This window comes from Ranitomeya imitator, chromosome 3 (assembly GCF_032444005.1).
Source record: "Ranitomeya imitator isolate aRanImi1 chromosome 3, aRanImi1.pri, whole genome shotgun sequence".
NCBI classification, from domain to species: Eukaryota; Metazoa; Chordata; class Amphibia; order Anura; family Dendrobatidae; genus Ranitomeya; species Ranitomeya imitator.
This window is the reverse complement of record NC_091284.1, coordinates 750,112,595-750,133,143: the sequence shown is the minus strand read 5'-3', so window position 1 is coordinate 750,133,143 and position 20,549 is coordinate 750,112,595. Positions and strand designations below refer to the sequence as shown.

The 20,549-nt window shown below is 43.6% G+C and overlaps 1 protein-coding gene across 6 annotated transcripts in view; it reads right to left on the bottom strand.

Annotated features, from left to right (window-relative positions):
* The window catches only part of POSTN (periostin), a 97,857-nt gene that overhangs the window by 29,768 nt on the left and 47,540 nt on the right, over positions 1–20,549 (bottom strand). For all 6 annotated transcript variants that reach the window (XM_069758942.1, XM_069758937.1, XM_069758941.1 and 3 more), the window contains exons 6-10: positions 11,408–11,554; positions 10,887–11,028; positions 10,235–10,447; positions 9,204–9,338; positions 2,520–2,668 (exon numbers count right to left, since the gene is read on the bottom strand). In XM_069758942.1, the coding sequence (XP_069615043.1) occupies positions 2,520–2,668; positions 9,204–9,338; positions 10,235–10,447; positions 10,887–11,028; positions 11,408–11,554 (786 nt within the window). The remainder of the gene's footprint in view (positions 1–2,519; positions 2,669–9,203; positions 9,339–10,234; positions 10,448–10,886; positions 11,029–11,407; positions 11,555–20,549) is intronic.

Sequence of the window (20,549 nt, the reverse complement as noted above, 5' to 3'; positions counted from 1 at the left end):
TTGACCAAACGTTCCAGGAGTTTAGAGCTGAATAGAAAATTAGAGACAGGTCTGTAGTTAACAGTGCAGTTCTGGTGCAGAGGTTTTTTTTAGGAAAGGCTAATGACACTATGTTTGAATTAAGAAGGAAACATACCGCAGGAAAGAGAGGTTAAATATTTTAGTTAGGTGGGCACTGAAAACTTGGGAGAAAGACAGGAAGAAATGTTAGGGAATAGGGTCACTGGTGCAGATAGTAGGGCAAGAAGAAGCTATGAGCATGGTAACTTCTTCTATGACAGGCTCGAAGGTGGAAAGTGAGCTTGAGGCACAAGAGGGTGGGGAATCCAGGCTCGGGGGATTGTGTAAAAATGTCCTTACACAAATGTTTGTTTTTTTGAAGGAAGTAAGTGGCCAGATCATCAGCGCTGAGGTTGGTGATGGAGGCCTGTACTTAAGAGCTCAGTTTGGAATGGAAAGTTTTGAAGAGTCGTTTTGGATTATCTGCTAGTGATGTGATGAGGGTGTTGTGGTAGAGTTGTTTGGCCAGATGGAGAGCAGAGTCATAAGTTTTGAGCATGAACTTGCAGTGTGTCAAGTCTTCTGCTGAAAATGATTTTCTCCACTGGCCATCTGCACACCTTGGGCAGCTCTGGAGAAAACATGTTTGCAGCATGTGCCAAGGTTGCCATAGGCTGTGTTGAGTCTTTCAGCAGTGTATTATTGTAATGTGACAATGCTGGGTCTGGACAGAAGAAGGAACGAGATCGGAGCTCAAGGTGTCTGTAGATTGTTCATAATTGTTTGGCATTGATGGCATGTAGATTTCTGTATATGTGGCAAGTGGGGGTTTCATGGGCATATAGAAAGTTTTTGACAGAGAATGAAAGAATATTATAGTCAGAAAGCGGGAGAGGTAAGTTAGTAAAGTTGTACACTGAGCAGAGGCAGGAGAAGACCATGTCCTGAATATTCCTGTCTTCATGTGTAGTAAGCTGTGAAAGGCGAAAGGAGGAGGTTAAAAAAAGAAGAAAAAGAGTTATATATATTATTGGAAGGCGGTCTAGGATAATGTCAGTAGAACCTGAGCATTGTACATGGGAGAGAGGAGAGAGGGACTTAAGTGGAGAAACTTTTAGAATTGCAGTAGATGTGAGAGAAAGCATCAGTTATGATGGAGCAGACATATACAGTATGTAGAATAAATAATGTTGTACAACTGAATAAGAAGCATGTTTGTTTGCATATCTGGCATAGCTTACCTGTCTCCTGCCCTGTCCAACTGCCAAAATTTTCTATTTTACAAAACATTATAGCCTAACATATAGTATAACTATTGCTACTATGTTAATTGGCAGGAAATGCATTATATTAACATTTTTGGCCTGAAATAGTGCAATGGATTTTATAAACATTTTCACTGAAAATTAATTTAAAAACCTTAAAAACTGGGCTTGCTGCCAGTGGTTTACTGCACCTTGTAGCTATTAGGACCGAAAAATTAAATCTGTACGAGTTAATTCTGCAAATGTCGCATATCATTTATCCTTCTCCCTTAGGTACTGAATAGGGTTCCAACTGTAAGATCTAAACTCGTTAAGGTTACGCCTCTGCTCGTTTTTACTTGCTGCTATGAGCATGGGCCTATAGGGAAGTTTGACCACTGGGACTCCCATCAATCCCAAGAATGAGGTTCTGCAGAGCCTTGAACTAATGATGTAGAGGTTGAGCATGTGATCCACTGCGCCCTTCATTGTCTATGGGACTACTGGAGATAGCTGAACGCAGTCTGCAGTATCTTGCTCTCATAGTTAAACTCTTTACATGTGCTTAAATCAGTATGATAATTGAACTTACTAATATGCTTTACATCTAAAATGTGACCCGTGAGTACATTTAACTAGATATTATTTAGCTGAATAACCCTTTGAAAGGAGTCTGTCAGTATCAAATGACTGTTCAAACCAAGCGCTACACCTTGTAAAGGGCTTAGCCATAATAAAAATCATACTTGTATTTCCAAATCAATTGCTGAATTTGCCAGAAATAGGTTTTTTTTTGTTCAGATATCCTAATGAGGTGCTCAGTGCACCTTGGGTGTGGCTGAGCAGTTCAGTGACCCTTTACACCTACATGTTTTACATCTATTTCTGACCCCCTCTTCCTTGATTGACAGTTGACTAGATGTGAACTCAGAGGAGGGCAGAAATAGACGAAAAACAAGTAGATTGGAAGGTACACTGAAATGATTGGCCACACCAATGCTACACCAAGCAAAGCATTTCATTAGCATACTTAGATAAAGAAAAATTTCTGGCAAATGCAATGGATTTGGTTGAATGTGTTCCTTACAAGGTGCCATGGTTGGTTTGAACGGTCATTGTGCTGTCAGACTTCCTTTAATGTCATCTAGAACGATTGCTTTGTCTGGGCATATTCTGAATGAATGGTCTAGGTCCCTTTTGGCTGGCCAATGTCATGGGTGTGCACCAATGTACAATATACCATTCAAATTGAATGTAATAATAGGAAATACTTACAGTGCGGTATACAAACACTCTGAGAATCTGTCCACCAAGAGTTTCGAGTGTCTGTCCATTGTAAAGACCATTAAGGACAAATTTTTGCTTGATAATGTGATTCTGCAAAATCAGCTTGAGAAGACGTTGATCCATTCTCAGTGTTTCATCTGTAACAATAGAAGCATGTGTCATTGGAAAAATAATAATTAAAAGTTACACCTTCTGTGAGTTATCAGAAATCTACCAAAAGACACAACTCAACAGAATTAACCTCGTCTCTCGCTATATAATGACCTTGTTTAAAACCTTACAGTCCTCATGGCTCTCAGGACAGGGAGTGGAGAGCACTTAGAGAAATATTATTAGATTTGACATGCAGAATTGTCTGAAATCAAGGCCTGTGATCCACCTATGAACCTTCAGACATTTTCTACGCACTTAGGTCCACTTAGGAATGCTCCACAAAATCCTCACTTTTAAACAGGGTTTACAAAACTTTAGAAAACTGCAACCTAAATCACATAACAACAGGTGGTAACTCCAAATGGAAAGTAGTGGAGAAGCTGTGTACACCCCCCTTGAAGATATGATGGTTATATAATGCATTGTGCTGTTTTAAATGTTGTTTTATCTATTTTGTGACCTGCAGCGCTTAGCTAACCAGTGGACAGGGCTAGGTATTGGAGAGAGCCCATGATTGGAAGAGCTACATTGGCAAAAGAAACTCAGTTCCTGTTGTTGGGTAGATAAGGAAGAGTGCAATAAAGAGAAGGACCTATGGTTTTAATGTTAGCAGCAGGGCCGTATTTGCCACTAGGCACTTGAGGGCACGTGCCTAGGGCGGCGGGATGCGGGGGGGCGCCCTTGAGCTAGGTTTTTTCTTTTTTTTTATTTTTTTTTTTTATAAAACTCCGGGGTCAAGTTTCCGCCCCCCCTCCTCCCTCCCTCCTTCCCGCCCCCCCTCCTCCCTCCTTCCCGCCCCCCCTCCCTCCCTCCCTGAAGACGTAATACTCACCTTCCTCCAGCGGTGGCTGCAACTGCGTCTCAGCGCCTGCAGCGCGTCCTGTCTTCAGCGGTCACATGGTACCGATCATTAAGGGTGATGAATATGCGCATATTCATCACCCTTAATTAGCGCTACCATGTGACCGCTGAAGACAGGAAGGAAGACGCTGAGATGCCAGGAAGTTCTGTGCTGCGCGCCGGTGAGAGGTAAGTATGACAGGGAAAAAAAGTGGGGTGCCGTGCACACAGGGGGGAAGGATGGGGAGCCGTGCATACAGGGGAGAAGGATGGGGAGCCGTGCATACAGGGGAGAAGGATGGGGAGCCGTGCATACAGGGGAGAAGGATGGGGAGCCGTGCATACAGGGGAGAAGGAAGGGGAGCCGTGCATACAGGGGAGAAGGATGGGGAGCCGTGCATACAGGGGAGAAGGATGGGGAGCCGTGCATACAGGGGAGAAGGATGGGGAGCCGTGCACACAGGGGAGAAGGATGGGGAGCCGTGCACACAGGGGAGAAGGATGGGGAGCCGTGCATACAGGGGAGAAGGATGGGGAGCCGTGCATACAGGGGAGAAGGATGGGGAGCCGTGCACACAGGGGAGAAGGATGGGGAGCCGTGCATACAGGGGAGAAGGATGGGAACCGTGCACACAGGGGAGAAGGATGGGGAGCCGTGCACACAGGGGAGAAGGATGGGGAGCCGTGCACACAGGGGAGAAGGATGGGGAGCCGTGCATACAGGGGAGAAGGATGGGGAGCCGTGCATACAGGGGAGAAGGATGGGGAGCCGTGCATACAGGGGAGAAGGATGGGGAGCCGTGCATACAGGGGAGAAGGATGGGGAGCCGTGCACACAGGGGAGAAGGATGGGGAGCCGTGCACACAGGGGAGAAGGATGGGGAGCCGTGCACACAGGGGAGAAGGATGGGGAGCCGTGCACACAGGGGAGAAGGATGGGGAGCCGTGCACGCAGGGGAGAAGGATGGGGAGCCGTGCACGCAGGGGAGAAGGATGGGGAGCAGTGAACGCAGGGGAGAAGGATGGGGAGCCGTGCATGCAGGGGAGAAGGATGGGGAGCCGTGCACGCAGGGGAGAAGGATGGGGAGCCGTGAACGCAGGGGAGAAGGATGGGGGAGCCGTGAACGCAGGGGAGAAGGATGGGGGAGCCGTGAACGCAGGGTGGGAGGATGGGGGAGCCATGAACGCAGGGGAGAAGGATGGGGGAGCCATGAACGCAGGGGAGGATGGGGAGCCATGAACGCAGAGTGGGAGGATGGGGGAGCCATGAACGCAGAGTGGGAGGATGGGGGAGCCATGAACGCAGGGGAGAAGGATGGGGGAGCCATGAACGCAGGGGAGAAGGATGGGGAGCCATGAACGCAGGGTGGGAGGATGGGGGAGCCATGAACGCAGGGTGGGAGGATGGGGGAGCCATGAACGCAGGGGAGAAGGATGGGGGAGCCATGAACGCAGGGGAGAAGGATGGGGAGCCATGAACGCAGAGTGGGAGGATGGGGGAGCCATGAACGCATGGGAGAAGGATGGGGGAGCCATGAACGCAGGGGAGAAGGATGGGGAGCCATGAACGCAGAGTGGGAGGATGGGGGAGCCATGCTTGCAGGGGAGAAGGATGGGGGAGCCATGAACGCAGGGTGGGAGGATGGGGGAGGCATGAACGCAGTGTGGGAGGATGGAGTATAAATATGGAGTATAAATACTGGGCCCTATAAGGGGGACACAGTGTGAGAGGACAGTGTGAAGAGGGGACCGGTATAGAAAGGAGAGGTCAGTGTGAAGAGCATGTACCATAAGAGGGACAGTGTGGGGGTCATACTTTGTGCAGACAATATAGTGAGGGGCAATTTTTTATTTGGGAGCATTATAATGACACTTGTATCTTTAAGGGCGTCATGTGGAGACTTTCTGCAAAAGAGCGGCGAAGATGGAAGTCTGCAGAGACGGCTGTGGATGAGAAAAAACTCATCATGGGATCTGGACAAGATGAAGAAAAGGAGAACGGCTCCAGAGGCGACGTCATCTATCAGGTACCTGGATGTAAATGTTATTTGTGATGCTAACTCTCATGTTTTTATATATGCTAGGAGATTTAAAGGGACACTGTCACCTGAATTTGGAGGGAAAAATTTTCAGCCATAGGGGTGGGGTTTTCGGGTGTTTGATTCACCCTTTCCATACCCGCTGGCTGCATGCTGGCTGCAATATTGGATTGAAGCTCATTCTCTGTCCTCCGTAGTACATACTGTACCTGCACAATCTGCAATCTTGCCTTGTGCAGGCGTGTACTATGGAGGACAGAGAATGAGCTTCAATCCAATATTGCAGCCAGCATGCAGCCAGCGGGTAAGGAAAGGGTGAATCAAACACCCGAAAACCCCGCCCCTATGGCTGAAAATTGTTCCCTCCAAATTCAGGTGACAGAGTCCCTTTTAAAGGGGATGTCCAGGCTTGTGATGAGTCTGCAGTCATTCTTTGTGACTGCAGACTTCTGAATTCTCACAGTGCACACTGCACGCTGTCAGGATTCTCTCATGCTGGGGATTTACATTAATGCGATCATGTGCTGACTAGACATGCGTGACCTCCGTCAATGAAAATGAACTGAGCGAGGCCGGGCACATCTAGTCGGAATGTGGTCAGAAGTATACAAATCACATACTTGTGCTGACATGACTGTCCACCGGCAAGGGAGAATCCTAAAAGTGTGCAGTGCATGCGTTGTGAGAATTCAGAAGCTGCGATGTCAGGATTCAGCTCTGCAAGTTCCAGTAGTCGTCACATGGACACGTCACTCATATGCGATTTTCAGACTTAGAGTATGTGTCCACGTTCAGGATTGCATCAGGATTTGGTCAGTATTTTACATCAGTATTTGTAGCCAAAACCAGGAGTGGGTGATAAATACAGAAGTGGTGCATATGTTTCTATTATAGTTTTCCTCTAAGGCTATGTGTCCACTTTCAGGATGGCCGGCGGTATCGCCGGAGCGGCTTAGCCGCTCTGCGGTAAGCCCCGCCCCCTTTCTGGGACGCGATGATGCCGGATGTGTTCACAGCACACATCCGGCATCATCGCACCCCACCATAGCGCCCTGTGCTATATCTTGCGGCGACGCAGCGTCGCCGCAAGATATACGGACATGCTGCGATCTGAAAAGACGCGCAGCATGTCCGGAGTCGCAGGGCCACCGCGTGCGTGTTACCACGCATAGTGGAGACGGGATTTCATTAAATCCCCTCCACTATGCTGTAACATCTGGACGCTGCGTGTTTGACGTTGCGGCTCTATGCAGCGTCAGACACGCAGCGTTTCCTGCACGTGGAAACAGACCCTAATTGTTCCACTCCTGGTTTTGGCTTACAAATACTGATGAAAAATCCTGACCAAATCCTGATGCAATCCTGAACGTGGACACATACTCTTATGGTCCTGTGACATCGAGCTTCTCTTCTGCTTCTCTTAGTTTTTCACTGAACATTGAGAGCATTAGGGAGAGGAGCTCGTGGGCACATGACTGAGTGTGCAAATCACATATGTCCTTGGCGGAGGGGGGGCACCAAAATGAATTCTTTCCCCGGGTGCCAGAAACCCTAGATACACCTCTGCCGGTATCCTACTGCGAGCGGTAATTACCGGGTGCGGTGGAGGGAGGTCTGTGCACAGGCAGTGAGGCAGGGACTGAGGGTGTGCACAGAGAGGATGGAGACCCGGACACTGCCCGTCCCAGTCTACGCCGTAGCCTAGAGCCCTCATTATCATAGGAATATGTCAGTTAATAAATTGCTTTTCTGAAGCTTTATAGTGTAGTTATAGGTCAGGGAGGGTTGGATAGGGATGAGCTAGCAAGGTGCAGGGACAGGTAGTGATGGCTACTTGCGAACATGTGCGGCAATTGCGGTTTTGCACTTACGATGATACATAAAACACTGCTAGTAGTGTTTTTTCTCATTGCTGCAAGTACCGCATTTGCCGGATGGCGGCAAAACCGCAAGTGTCGCACATGTCTGTAAGTCCCATAGGGAATGAATGAGGCCGAATGCAGTGTTGCCCTAAGTGATCCATTACGCGGCAGATGCGGAAAAACTGTCGGATCTGCTGCAAAAGGCGACTTTCACATCAGCGATTTTTGCCAAAGTCACTGCCGATAGTGTTATACTCACCAAAGGGGGAGGCAGCACTAAAAGTGCCTAGGGCAGCAGAAACTCTAAATACGGCCCTGGTTAGCAGACCTGCATTGAAAAAGGGTTATGTGTGTAAAGGAGGGAGATCATACTCAGATAGTATGTTCTGAAGTAAACAGGGATTAGGTGGAAGAATTCCTTATCTCAGGCAAGTGGAGGCCTACAGCAAATGTTATCAATAGATAAGAAATGGAAGTGTGGCCAGACCTGATGGTCATAGAGGAGAAGATGGCCAGGCTTGGGTAAATGTTATCATTCGGAGAACTGAAGATGCAATGGCACACAGAGGATCATGTGGCCCACATCAAATGGACTTTGAGAATGGTAGTGAGGAGTCATAGCGACGCACCTCAGCCAGTGGTGACATGAAGTAAAGATGGAGGTTGACATAATGGTTTCCTGGTCTAATGCAACATGCAACAGAAGAAAAGTACAATCGCATGTAACCATGAAGTTCCTGCCTCTGGATTGTGCAGAAGAAGCATTCTTGAAGTGTTGTGCCTGCTGTCTGATGTATATGCTTCTCATCAATTTTTCAGTAAAGAAAAGTTTATTTTTAAACTCTGGTCTCCCTTATTCATCTGTACTTCATTGCATCTGGGCCTAACAAGTCAAGCGTGTGGTCTGGAGTGGTGTATAGTTAAGCATCGTATCTATAAGCCAGGATGTCCCTTTTTCTGTACCGTAGTGGGGCATGGATGTGACCCACGGCCACGACCGCCCCGCCCGTTACAAAAAGTCAAACTCGGAAATGTAAAACATGTGTATAGTTAATGGGAACATTTGCTATTTAAGCTACAAAAAAAACCTCTGAAGGCTCAAATTTGAATAATAGGATTTGACTTTAGTAGGGACATTAAACTATAATGTAGGTAGGGACAGTAGGTAAAAATTATATATTCTTTAATATATTATTATAAATGTGTAGTGCTGAGATCCCGTACTTAATTTGCAGTGGCAAACAATTTTTGTAGCTTTTATTGTTCAGACAAATTGGTTGTGCCTTTGTGGCATCCAAAGTAAGGCAGCTGTAAATGAAAGCGACCGAAGCAAAGACTGAGATTAGAGAAAACTGTAATCCTGGACATTGAACCCTTGTGATGATGTGAGTAATATCTATCAAGCCATCACATGAGAGCAAAAATTTGATTCCCCTCAAATAATCATTTTTTTATCCTGTTCTTGAATTCCTTTGAATAGCAGTATTTGGTCAGTATTTTACATCAGTATTTGTAAGCCAAAAGCAGGAGTGGGTGATAAATACAGAAGTGGTGCATATGTTTCTATTATACTTTTCCTCTAATTGTTCCACTCCTGGTTTTGGCTACAAATACTGATGTAAAATACTGACCAAATACTGCTAGTGTGACGGCAGCCTAATAACAACAATGAACTTTCCTATCTATTTTATAACAGTGAATTCCTCAGAGAACATTAGTTTATTCGACATTCTGTAGTACAATATTACTGTTGTGTAAGAAGGTTATATTATACTTACCGGAGAAAGCGTCATTTAAAGGAGCCAGGAGAGTATATTCTGCCTCAGGTCTCAATGAGGCTGCCAGTCCCATTTGTGCCATGAGATCAGTGAAAGTGGTCTGTTGGCTTCCTGCGAGTTCCAGGACTTGCTTTGCTGAAAGTATTAATGCAAAATGATTGAGAAACATAAGTTTTATTGATTTATGATAACTGTGTTCAATTTCTTTAAATAGAGTGAATATCCAAGGTTTATTACCCCATTCCGCACCTTCAGATGCCTCAGATTTATTTTTTAATATTTATACAAGTTTTGTGATAAAACTAAAATTGTTGCATGTTCTTACACATTTCATATAGCCGTCTCATTCCCCCCTAGAAGCAATGCGTCTTATTTTGTATTATAGGCAAACTATGGTGTTACTAGATGAAACTGTCCTACAGGGTCCTTGTACATGGCTTTCCTGCATGCAAGACGCCTTAAAGGGAACCTTTCAAGTGAAAAAATGCTACTAACCTGCAGATATGGGGTTAGTCCACAGGTATATAGCATTCTGAAGCCATGGGGCTGCCTGACTCCGTGCCTAAATACTGGGAAGAAACTAACTTTATTCCTCCAGGTAGCCTCAGGATTTCAGTCGTAGAGGCACAGTCGGCGCGGCTTCAGTCATCACTCACTGATGCACTCTACAGCCGGCTGTCAGTCAGTGCCAAAGCACGGTCTCATGCGCCGCTCGGTGCACTGAGCGGTAACTGAAGCTGCGCCTTTATGACTCAAAGTCCAAGGTTCCCTGAAGGGTTAAAGTTTATTTCCTCCCAGTAGCTGGGCTTTTAGTGCTGTGGCTGCATGGATTCAGGACGCTATTAACCTACAGATTAACCCCATATCTGTATTGTCATAGCATTTTTTCACATGACAAGTTCCCTTTAAACATTGTCATATGTACTAATGGCAATAAACTGATTAATGTATTATAGTTGAATTTAACCAAACCGTGTCACAGTATTTTCTCCTGGGGTATGTTTATTTTACATTAAAATCTCGATACTTACCAGAATCAGGGATAAGAACCTCGTCAATCAAGTGAATGACGCCATTGGTTGTGACGATATCCTTCCTGTTTACAAGCTTCTTGCCGTTCACAGTCAAGCTGTCACCATCACATCCAATCTGAAGAGGGCTTCCTTCCAGGGTATCGAAAACTCCTCCACCCATTATGGCCTCGGAACACTGGACAGTGTCCAAGATGTGGAAGTTTACCAAAGCTGCAAAATGTATACAAAGAATTATGGATAACTAACTTATTTGGTCACAATCATTTATTGATAATGTTCATCATTTCAGTTTCTAGCATAAATATTATTTATCCATATAGCGCCATTAATTCCATGGTGCTGTACATGAGAAATATAACAATATGTAATATAATTTACACAGGATTACCATCATTCTGAAATTGCTTATGAGAAAAAAGTTATATTTCGAAGAAATTCACAATCCAGATTGGATTATAAGATTGAATATAAGAGTGCAATTTGTATGGTGGCCATTGGGTAACAGAGGAATATTGGGTCAAATGTCTTCTTCATTATTTCGATGATCTCAATGCCCTTGTCCACATGTCTAAAGGTCCATGGCATCTGCTAAGGTTTCCCAGAGCTCACCCTTGACCTTGCTATCTTATCAGTTCTGTATTAAACTTACCCTCAGCTGCCTTTTTGTCAGACATAATCCTCTCAAGAACATTTTTTGGAAGCTTCTCAAAAGCTTCATCAGTTGGAGCAAATAGAGTATAATGTCCAGATTTTCCAAGCTTTTCCAATACATTTGAAGCAATAGCAGCTGCCTGAAAAAGTGAATAACTGGTATTTTAATATTCTTCGCATAAATAATTGGCACCCTTGCGTTCATGGAAAAACACCCACCAAAATTGGAATAACGGGAATGAAACCTGTATAAGTGTCAACCATTTTACTTACAAGACCTACAAGTTCATGCTTTCTTTCTCTATATATTTACTTTACACTTCTTTCCTTAAGAAGGTGAATTTTAAACACTTTAATGTTCCAAGAAGAGCTGACGAATTTAAGGTGAACCAGGTACAACCTAACTAAACACTCATGTAAAGGTCTACAAACTTGACATTACAAAATATTCTAAGCGAATGATGTAGCCCCAGGGATCCTTGAGCATCGGGCTTCCTATATTTACTTTAGGAAACCTACCCTAAGAGACGACAAATCATCTTCAGAATCAACAAAGTCCTCAATGGTGTTTCCCACAGCTGTCACAACACGATCAATCACATGAACCACACCGTTGGTGGCAATCTGGTTTCCATGGATAACTCTTGCGCAATTTACTGTAACGATCTGCAATGAAAAAAACGAAGACAGAGAGGTTACAGACTGAAAAAGCACAGCAATTCTTTAAAACTACCAATATAGGACAACGACATTAAGGGGATTTTTTCATGTATTATGTTTTAGGTTGGATATTTATTTGTAACAGTGATGAAGCTTATAAGTTGTTATTTAAAAAAAAAATGTCTCATTTTATTAAATGGGCAATCCCATCTCCAGGATCCTATCCCAATATGTAGTAGGTGTATTAATAATAATATTTGTAAATATCTCCAATTAGAATTGTAGTATTGTTCTTTGGGTTAGCTATGTTGCTTACCCCATGTGCAGGGCATTGCAGTAGCTTAGATGTCCATAGTAAAGACCATTCATACAGTGACAGTTATTAGTGGTCGTAATCATGGATACCTAAGCTACTGCAATGCCCTGCACCTGGGGTAAGCAACGTAGCAAATCAGAAGAACTATACCATATTGTTAATTGGACATTCATTAATTTTATTATTATTACACCTGCTACACATTGGCATAGGATCTTGGAGATGGGAACACCCCTTTAAATTCTTTGAGGGGAAACCATATTGCAGAAAAACAGTTATTTTCTTAATTGTATGTATAGACAGTGCAGCAGAACATGCCCCTGTTTCCAAAGTAAAGAGCGTGACAGAAAACATGCAAACATACTACCCTACCTTATATAGCCCTCCAGCAGTACTGTAGAGCTTTAATTACTTATCCACTTTATAACCCTATTGCGATTACTCTAGTAGCAAATCTAAAATAAATATTTCAAGATTTTTTTTACAATGGATAGAATATAAAAAACTTACTTTTTTGTAGAACATGAAATATTAAAATATAATATTTACAAGTTTTAAAAAATAGAATATATATATACAGTGGAGGAAATAAGTATTTGATCCCTTGCTGATTTTCTAAGTTTACCCACTGACAAAGACCTGAACAGTCAATAATTTTAAGGGTAGGTTAATTTTAACATTGAGAGATAGAATATTAAAAATAAAATCCAGAACATCACATTGTATAAATTATATAAATGTATTTGCATTTTACAGTGAGAAATAAATATTTGATCCTCTACCAACCATTAAGAGTTCTGGCTCCTACAGACCAGTTATACGCTCCTAATCGACTCGTTACCTGCATTAAAGACAGCTGTCTTACGTAGTCCCCTTTATAAAATACTCCTGTCCACAGACTCAATTAATCAGTCAGTCTCTAACCTCTACAACATGGGCAAGACCAAAGAGCATTCCAAGGTTGTCAGGGACAAGACCATAGACCTGCATAATGCTGGAATGGGCTACAAAACCAAAAGTAAGACGCTGGGTGAGAAGGAGACAAGTGTTGCTGCAATAGCAAGAAAATGGAAGAAATGCAAAATGGCTGTCTATCGACATTGATCTGGGGCACCATGCAAGATCTCACCTCGCGGGGTATCCTTGATCATGAGGAAGGTAAGAGATCAGCCTAAATTTACATGGGGAACTTGTTAGTAATCCCAAAGCAGCAGAGTTCACAGTCACCAAGAAAACCATTGGTAACACTTTACGCTGTAAAGGTTTAAAATCCTGCAGTGCCTGCAAGGTCCCCCTGCTCAAGAAGGTACATGTGCAGGCCCATCTGAAGTTTGCCAATGAACATCTGGATGATTCTGTGAGTGATTGGAAGAAGGTGCTGTGGTCAGATGAAACAAAAATTTAGGAGGAAGAGAAATGCTGTTTATGACCCAAAGAACACCGTCCCCACTGTTAAGCATGGAGGTGGAAACATTATGTTTTGAGGGTGTTTCTCTTTTAAGGGCACAGGACTACTTCACTGCATCAATGGGAGAATGGATGGAGCCATGTACTGTACAATCCTGAGTGACAACCTCCTTCCCTCCGCCAGTACATTAAAAATGGGTGGTGGCTGGGTCTTCCAGCAAGACCATGACCCAAAACATACAGCCAAGGCAACAAAGGAGTGGCTCAAAAAGAAGCAGAATAAGGTCATGTGTTGTGAATTCTTCTTTTGGGCTCCCTCCGGTGGCTGTAGGTGGTAATGCAGTTGTCCCTGGCCTGCAGTCCTGGACAGGTGTATCTGCTGATTGCAAATCTGACTGGGGTATTTAGGTTTGCAGGACTCATTAGTCCTTTCCAGTTGTCAATGTTTCTTGGGAAGTGTTGGATCTTTGTCTGGCTTCTCCTGCTTAGCTGCCAATTCAGCAATGATAAGTGTCTGTTTCTTTTTCTATGGCACACAAGCTGTGTGCTTGTTTTTTGATTGTATTCCTGCTCTGAGTGTAGTAGTCTCTGGAGTTGCAGATATACGTTCCACGTCTTTAGTTAGATGGAGGAATTTTTTGTATAATCTGCTGTGGATATTTTTGGAAGGGTTTTAACCCCTTACCGGCATCGGACGTACTATACCGTCCGATGCCGGCTCCCCTGCTTTGATGCAGGGCTCCGCGGTGAGCCCGCACCAAAGCCGGGACATGTCAGCTGTTTTGAACAGCTGACATGTGCCCGTAATAGGCGCGGGCAGAATCGCGATCTGCCCGCACCTATTAACTAGTTAAATGCCGCTGTCAAACGCAGACAGCGGCATTTAACTACCGCTTCCGGCCGGGCGGCCGGAAATGACGTCATCGCCGACCCCCGTCACATGATCGGGGGTCGGCGATGCTTGTGAATGGTAACCATAGAGGTCCTTGAGACCTCTATGGTTACTGATTGCCCGTCGCTGTGAGCGCCACCCTGTGGTCGGCGCTCACAGCACACGTGCAATTCTGCTACATAGCAGCGATCAGCAGATCGCTGCTATGTAGCAGAGCCGATCGTGCTGTGCCTGCTTCTAGCCTCCCATGGAGGCTATTGAAGCATGGCAAAAGTTAAAAAAAAAGTTAAAAAAAATGTGAAAAAAATAAAAAAAACATAAAAGTTTAAATCACCCCCCTTTCGCCCCAATCAAAATAAATCAATAAAAAAAATATCAAATCTACGCATATTTGGTATCGCCGCGCTCAGAGTCGCCCGATCTATCAAATAAAATAAAGTATTAACCTGATCACTAAACAGCGTAGCGGGAAAAAAATTTGAAACGCCAGAATTACGCTTTTTTGGTCGCCGCGACATTGCATTAAAATGCAATAACGGGCGATCAAAAGAACGTATCTGCACCGAAATGCTATCATTAAAAACGTCATCTCGGCACGCAAAAAATAAGCCCTCAACCGTCCCCAGATCACGAAAAATGGAGACGCTACGAGTATCGGAAAATGGAGCAATTTTTTTTTTTTTTTTTTTAGCAAAGTTTGGAATTTTTTTTCACCACTTAGATAAAAAAAATAACCTAGTCATGTTTGGTGTCTATGAACTCGTAATGACCTGGAGAATCACAATGGCCGGTCATTTTTAGCATTTAGTGAACCTAGCAAAAAGCCAAACAAAAAACCAATGTGGGATTGCACTTTTTTTTGCAATTTCACCGCACTTGGAATTTTTTTCCCGTTTTCTAGTACACGACATGCTAAAACCAATGGTGTTGTTCAAAAGTACAACTCGTCCCGCAAAAAATAAGCCCTCACATGGCCAAATTGACGGAAAAATAAAAACGTTATGGCTCTGGGAAGGAGGGGAGCGAAAAACGAACACGGAAAAACGAAAAATCCCCCGGTCATGAAGGGGTTAATACTGACCGCACAGGTCTCTGTTCTATCCTTTCCTATTTTAGCTAGAGTGGCCTCTTGTGCTAAATCCTGTTTTCTGCCTGTGTTTGTGTTTCCTCTCCTACTCACAGCCGATATTTGTGGGGGGCTACCTATCCTTTGGGGTTCTGCTCTGAGGCAAGATAGTATTCCTATTTCCATCTATAGGGGTATCTAGTCCTCCGGCTGTGACGAGGTGTCTAGGGTTTGTTAGGTACACCCCACGGCTACTTCTAGTTGCGATATTAAGATCAGGATTTGCGGTCAGTATAGTTACCACCTACTCCAGTGAAAGTTTTCATGCTGCTCCAAGGTCACCGGATCATAACAGTCATGGAGTGGCCTAGCTAGTCTCCAGACCTTAGTCCCATTGAAAACTTATGGAGGGAGTTGAAGCTCCGAGTTGCCAAGTGGCACATGATCTGCAAAGAGGAGTGGACCAAAATTCCTCCTGACATGTGCGCAAACCTCATCATTAGCTACAAAAAACATCTGACTGCTGTGATTGCCAACAAGGGTTTTGCCAACAAGCGTTATGTCTTTTTTGCCAGAGGGATCAAATACTTATTTCTCAATGCAAAATGTATATAAATTGATATAATTTATACAATGTGATAATGTGATGTTCTGAATTTTATTTTTGATATTCTATCTCTCAATGTAAAAAATTAACCTACCATTAACCCCTTAAGCCCCGAGGGTGGTTTGCACGTTAATGACCGGGCCAATTTTTACAATTCTGACCACTGTCCCTTTATGAGGTTATAACTCTGGAACGCTTCAACGGATCTTGGCGATTCTGACATTGTTTTCTCGTGACATATTGTACTTCATTTTAGTAGTAACATTTATTCGATATAACTTGCGTTTATTTGTGAAAAAAACGGAAATTTGGCGAAAATTTAGAAAGTTTCGCAATTTTCCAACTTTAAATTTTTATGCCCTTAAATCACAGAGATATCTCACGCAAAATACTTAATAAGTAACATTTCCCACATGTCTACTTTACATCAGCACAATTTTGGAACCAAAATTTTTTTTTGTTAGGGAGTTATAAGGGTTAAAAGTTGACCAGCAATTTCTCATTTTTACAACACCATTTTTTTTTAGGGACCACATCTCATTTGATGTCATTTTGAGGGGTCTATATGATAGAAAATACCCAAGTGTGAGACCATTCTAAAAACTGCACCCCTCAAGGTGCTCAAAACCACATTCAAGAAGTTTATTAACCCTTCAGGGGTTTCACAGGAATTTTTGGAATGTTTAAATAAGAATGAATATTTAACTTTTTTTCACACAAAATTTATTTCAGCTCCAATTTGTTTTATTTTACCAAGGGTAACAGGATAAAATGGATGCCAAACATTGTTGTACAATCTGTACTGAGTACGCTGATAGCCCATATGTGGGAGTAAACCACTGTTTGGGCGCATGGCAGAGCTCGGAAGGGAAGGAGCGCCATTTGACTTTTAAATGCAAAATTGACAGGAATTGAGATGGGACACCATGTTGCGTTTGGAGAGCCACTGATGTGCCTAAACATTGAAACCCCCCCACAAGTGACACCATTTTGGAAAGTAGACACCCTAAGGAACTTATCTAGATGTGTGGTGACCACTTTGACCCACCAATTGCTTCACAGAAGTTTATAATGCAGAGCCGTAAAAATAAAAAATCATATTTTTTCACAAAAATGATCTTTTCGCCCCCAATTTTTTATTTTCCCAAGAGTAAGAGAAGAAATTGGACCTCAAAAATTGTTGGCCAATTTGTCCTGAGTACGCTGATACCCCATATATGGGTGTAAACCATTGTTTGGGCGTATGGCAGAGCTCGGAAGGGAAGGAGCGCCATTTGACTTTTCAATGCAAAATTGACTGGAATTGAGATGGGACGCCATGTTGCGTTTGGAGAGCCCCTGATGTGCCTAAACATTGGAACCCCTCACAAGTGACACCATTTTGAAAAGTAGACCCCTTAAGGAACTTATCTAGATGTGTGGTGAGCACTTTGACCCAACAAGTGCTTCACAGAAGTTTATAATGCAGAGCCGTAAAAATAAAAAATCTTAATTTTTCACAAAAATGATCTTTTCGCCCCCAATTTTTTATTTTCCCAAGGGTAAGAGAAGAAATTAGACCACAAAAGTTGTTGTGCAATTTGTCCTGAGTGCGACGATACCCCATATGTGGGGGTAAACCACTTTTTGGGTGCATAGCAGAGCTCGGAAGGGAAGGAGCGCCATTTGACTTTTCAATGCAAAATTGACTGGAATTAAGTTGGGACGCCATGTTGGTTTGGAGAGCCCCTGATGTGCCTAAACATTAAAACCCCCCACAAGTGACACCATTTTGGAAACTAGACCCCATAAGGAACTTATCTAGATGTGTTTTGAGAGCTTTGAACCCCCAAATGTTTCACTACAGTTTATAACGCAGAGCCGTTAAAATAATTTTTTTTTTTTTTTCGCAAAAATTATTTTTTAGCCCCCAGTTTTGTATTTTCACAAGGGTAACATAATAAATTGGACCCCAAAAGTTGTTGTCCAATTTGTCCTGAGTACGCTGATACCCCATATGTGGGGGGGAACCACTGTTTGGGCGCATGGCAGAGCTCGGAAGGGAAGGAGCGCCATTTGGAATGCAGACTTAGATGGATTGGTCTGCAGGAGTCACGTTGCATTTGCAGAGCCCCTGATGTACCCAAACAGTACAAACCCCCCACAAGTGACCCCATATTAGAAACTAGACCTCCCAAGGAACTTATCTAGATGTGTTGTGAGAACTTTGAACCCCTAAGTGTTTCACTACAGTTTATAACGCAGAGCCGTGAAAATAAAAATTCTTTTTTTTTTTCACAAAAATGATTTTTTAGCCCCCAGCTTTGTATTTTTACAAGGGTAACAGAATAAATTGGACCCCAAAAGTTGTTGTTCAATTTGTCCTGAGTACGCTGATACCCCGTATGTGGGGGGGAACCACTGTTTGGGCGCATGGCAGAGCTCGGAAGGGAAGGAGCGCCATTTGGAATGCAGACTTAGATGGATTGGTCTGCAGGCGTCACGTTGCATTTGCAGAGCCCCTGATGTACCCAAACAGTAGAAACCACCCACAAGTGACCCCATATTGAAACTAGACCTCCCATGGAACTTATCTAGATGTGTTGTGAAAACTTTGAACCCCCAAGTGTTTCACTACAGTTTACAACGCAGAGCCGTGAAAATAAAAAATCCTTTTTTTTCCCACAAAAATGATTTTTAGCCCCCCAAATTTTTATTTTCCCAAGGATAACAAGAGAACTTGGACCCAAAAAGTTGTTGTCCAATTTGTCTCGAGTACGATGATACCCCATATGTTGGGGTAAACCCCTGTTTGGGCGCACGGGAGAGCTCGGAAGTGAAGGAGCACTGTTTTACTTTTTCAATGCAGAATTGGCTGGAATTGAGATCGGACGCCATGTCGCGTTTGGAGAGCCCCTGATGTGTCTAAACAGTGGAAACCCCCAATTATAACTGAAACCCTAATCCAAACGCACCCCTAACCCTAATCCCAACTGTAACCCTAACCACACACCTAACCCTGACACACCCCTAATTCTAATCCCAACCCTAATCCCAACCGTAAATGTAATACAAACCCTAACCCTAACCCTAGCCCTAACCCTAGCCCTAACCCTAACCCTAATGGGAAAATGGAAATAAATACATTTTTTTTAATTTTATTATTTTTCCCTAAGGCTAGGTTCACATTGCATTAGGGAAATCCGTTTAGCACTAGCGGATTGCGCTAACGCAATGTCTTTTTAGGTGTCGTGTTTAGTGGTCGCGTTAACGTCCCCGCTCTGGAAGATCGGGGATCGGACCTCGGGCGCGCCGCGGACGCTGCAAGCAGCGTCTGAGGCGCGCCACAAAAGAACGGCACCTTGCTAGCGCGAGCCGAAAATGGCACGCTCTAGCGATGCGCTACACCCGAAAATCACATTGCTGTCAATGGTTGTGCTAACGGACCCGTTGCACGGCGTTAATTGTGACATTTTCGCCGTGCAACGCTGTCCGTTAGCGTTAACCCATTAACGCAATGTGAACCTAGCCTAACTAAGGGGGTGATGAAGGGGGGTTTGATTTACTTTTATAGCGAGTTTTTTATATCGGATTTTTATGATTGGCAGCCGTCACACACTAAAAGACGCTTTTTATAGCAAAAAAGTTTTTGCGTCTCCACATTTTGAGACCTATAATTTTTCCATATTTTGGTCCACAGAGTCATGTGAGGTCTTGTTTTTTGCGGGATGAGTTGACGTTTTTATCGGTTACATTTTCGGACATGTGACAGTTTTTGATCGCTTTTTATTCCGATTTTTTGTGAGGCAGAATGACCAAAAACCAGCTATTCATGAATTTCTTTTGGGGGAGGCGTTTATACCGTTCCGCGTTTGGTAAAATTGATGAAGCAGTTTTATTCTTCGGGTCAGTACGATTACAGCGATACCTCATTTATATCATTTTTTTAAGTTTTGGCGCTTTTATACGATAAAAGCTATTTTATAGAAAAAATAATTATTTTGGCATCGCTTTATTCTCAGGACTATAACTTTTTTATTTTTTTGGTTATGATGCTATATGGCGACTCGTTTTTTGCGGGACAAGATGACGTTTTCAGAGGTACCATGGTTATTTATATCCGTCTTTTTGATCGCGTGTTATTCCACTTTTTGTTCAGCGTTATGATAATAAAGCGTTGTTTTTTGGCTCGTTTTTTTTTTTTTTTCTTACGGTGTTCACTGAAGGGGTTAACTAGTGGGCCAGTTTTATAGGTCGGGTCGTTACGGACGCGGCGATACTAAATATGTGTACTTTTATTGTTTTTTTTGTTTTTTTTTTATGTAAAGAAATGTATTTATGGGAATAATATTTTTTTTTTTCTGCTTTATTTAGGAATTTTTTTTTTATTTTTTTTTACAAGTGTGGAAATTTTTTTTTTTACTTTTTCACTTTGTCCCAGGGGGGGACATCACAGATCACCGATCTGACAGTGTGCACAGCACTCTGTTAGATCGGTGATCTGACATACAGCCGGGCAGGATTAGAGCTGCAGCTGCAGCCTGATCCTGACCCGGAAGTGCTCCCTGCAGGACCCGGATGCAGCCCGGCGGCCATTTTGGATCCGGGGACTGCAGGGAGAAGACGCTCGGTACACGGTGAGCACATCACCGTGTACCGATCGTCTCAGGGAAGCCCGCAGGGAGCCCCCTCCCTGCGCGATGCTTCCCTGCACCGCCGGCACACCGCGATCAT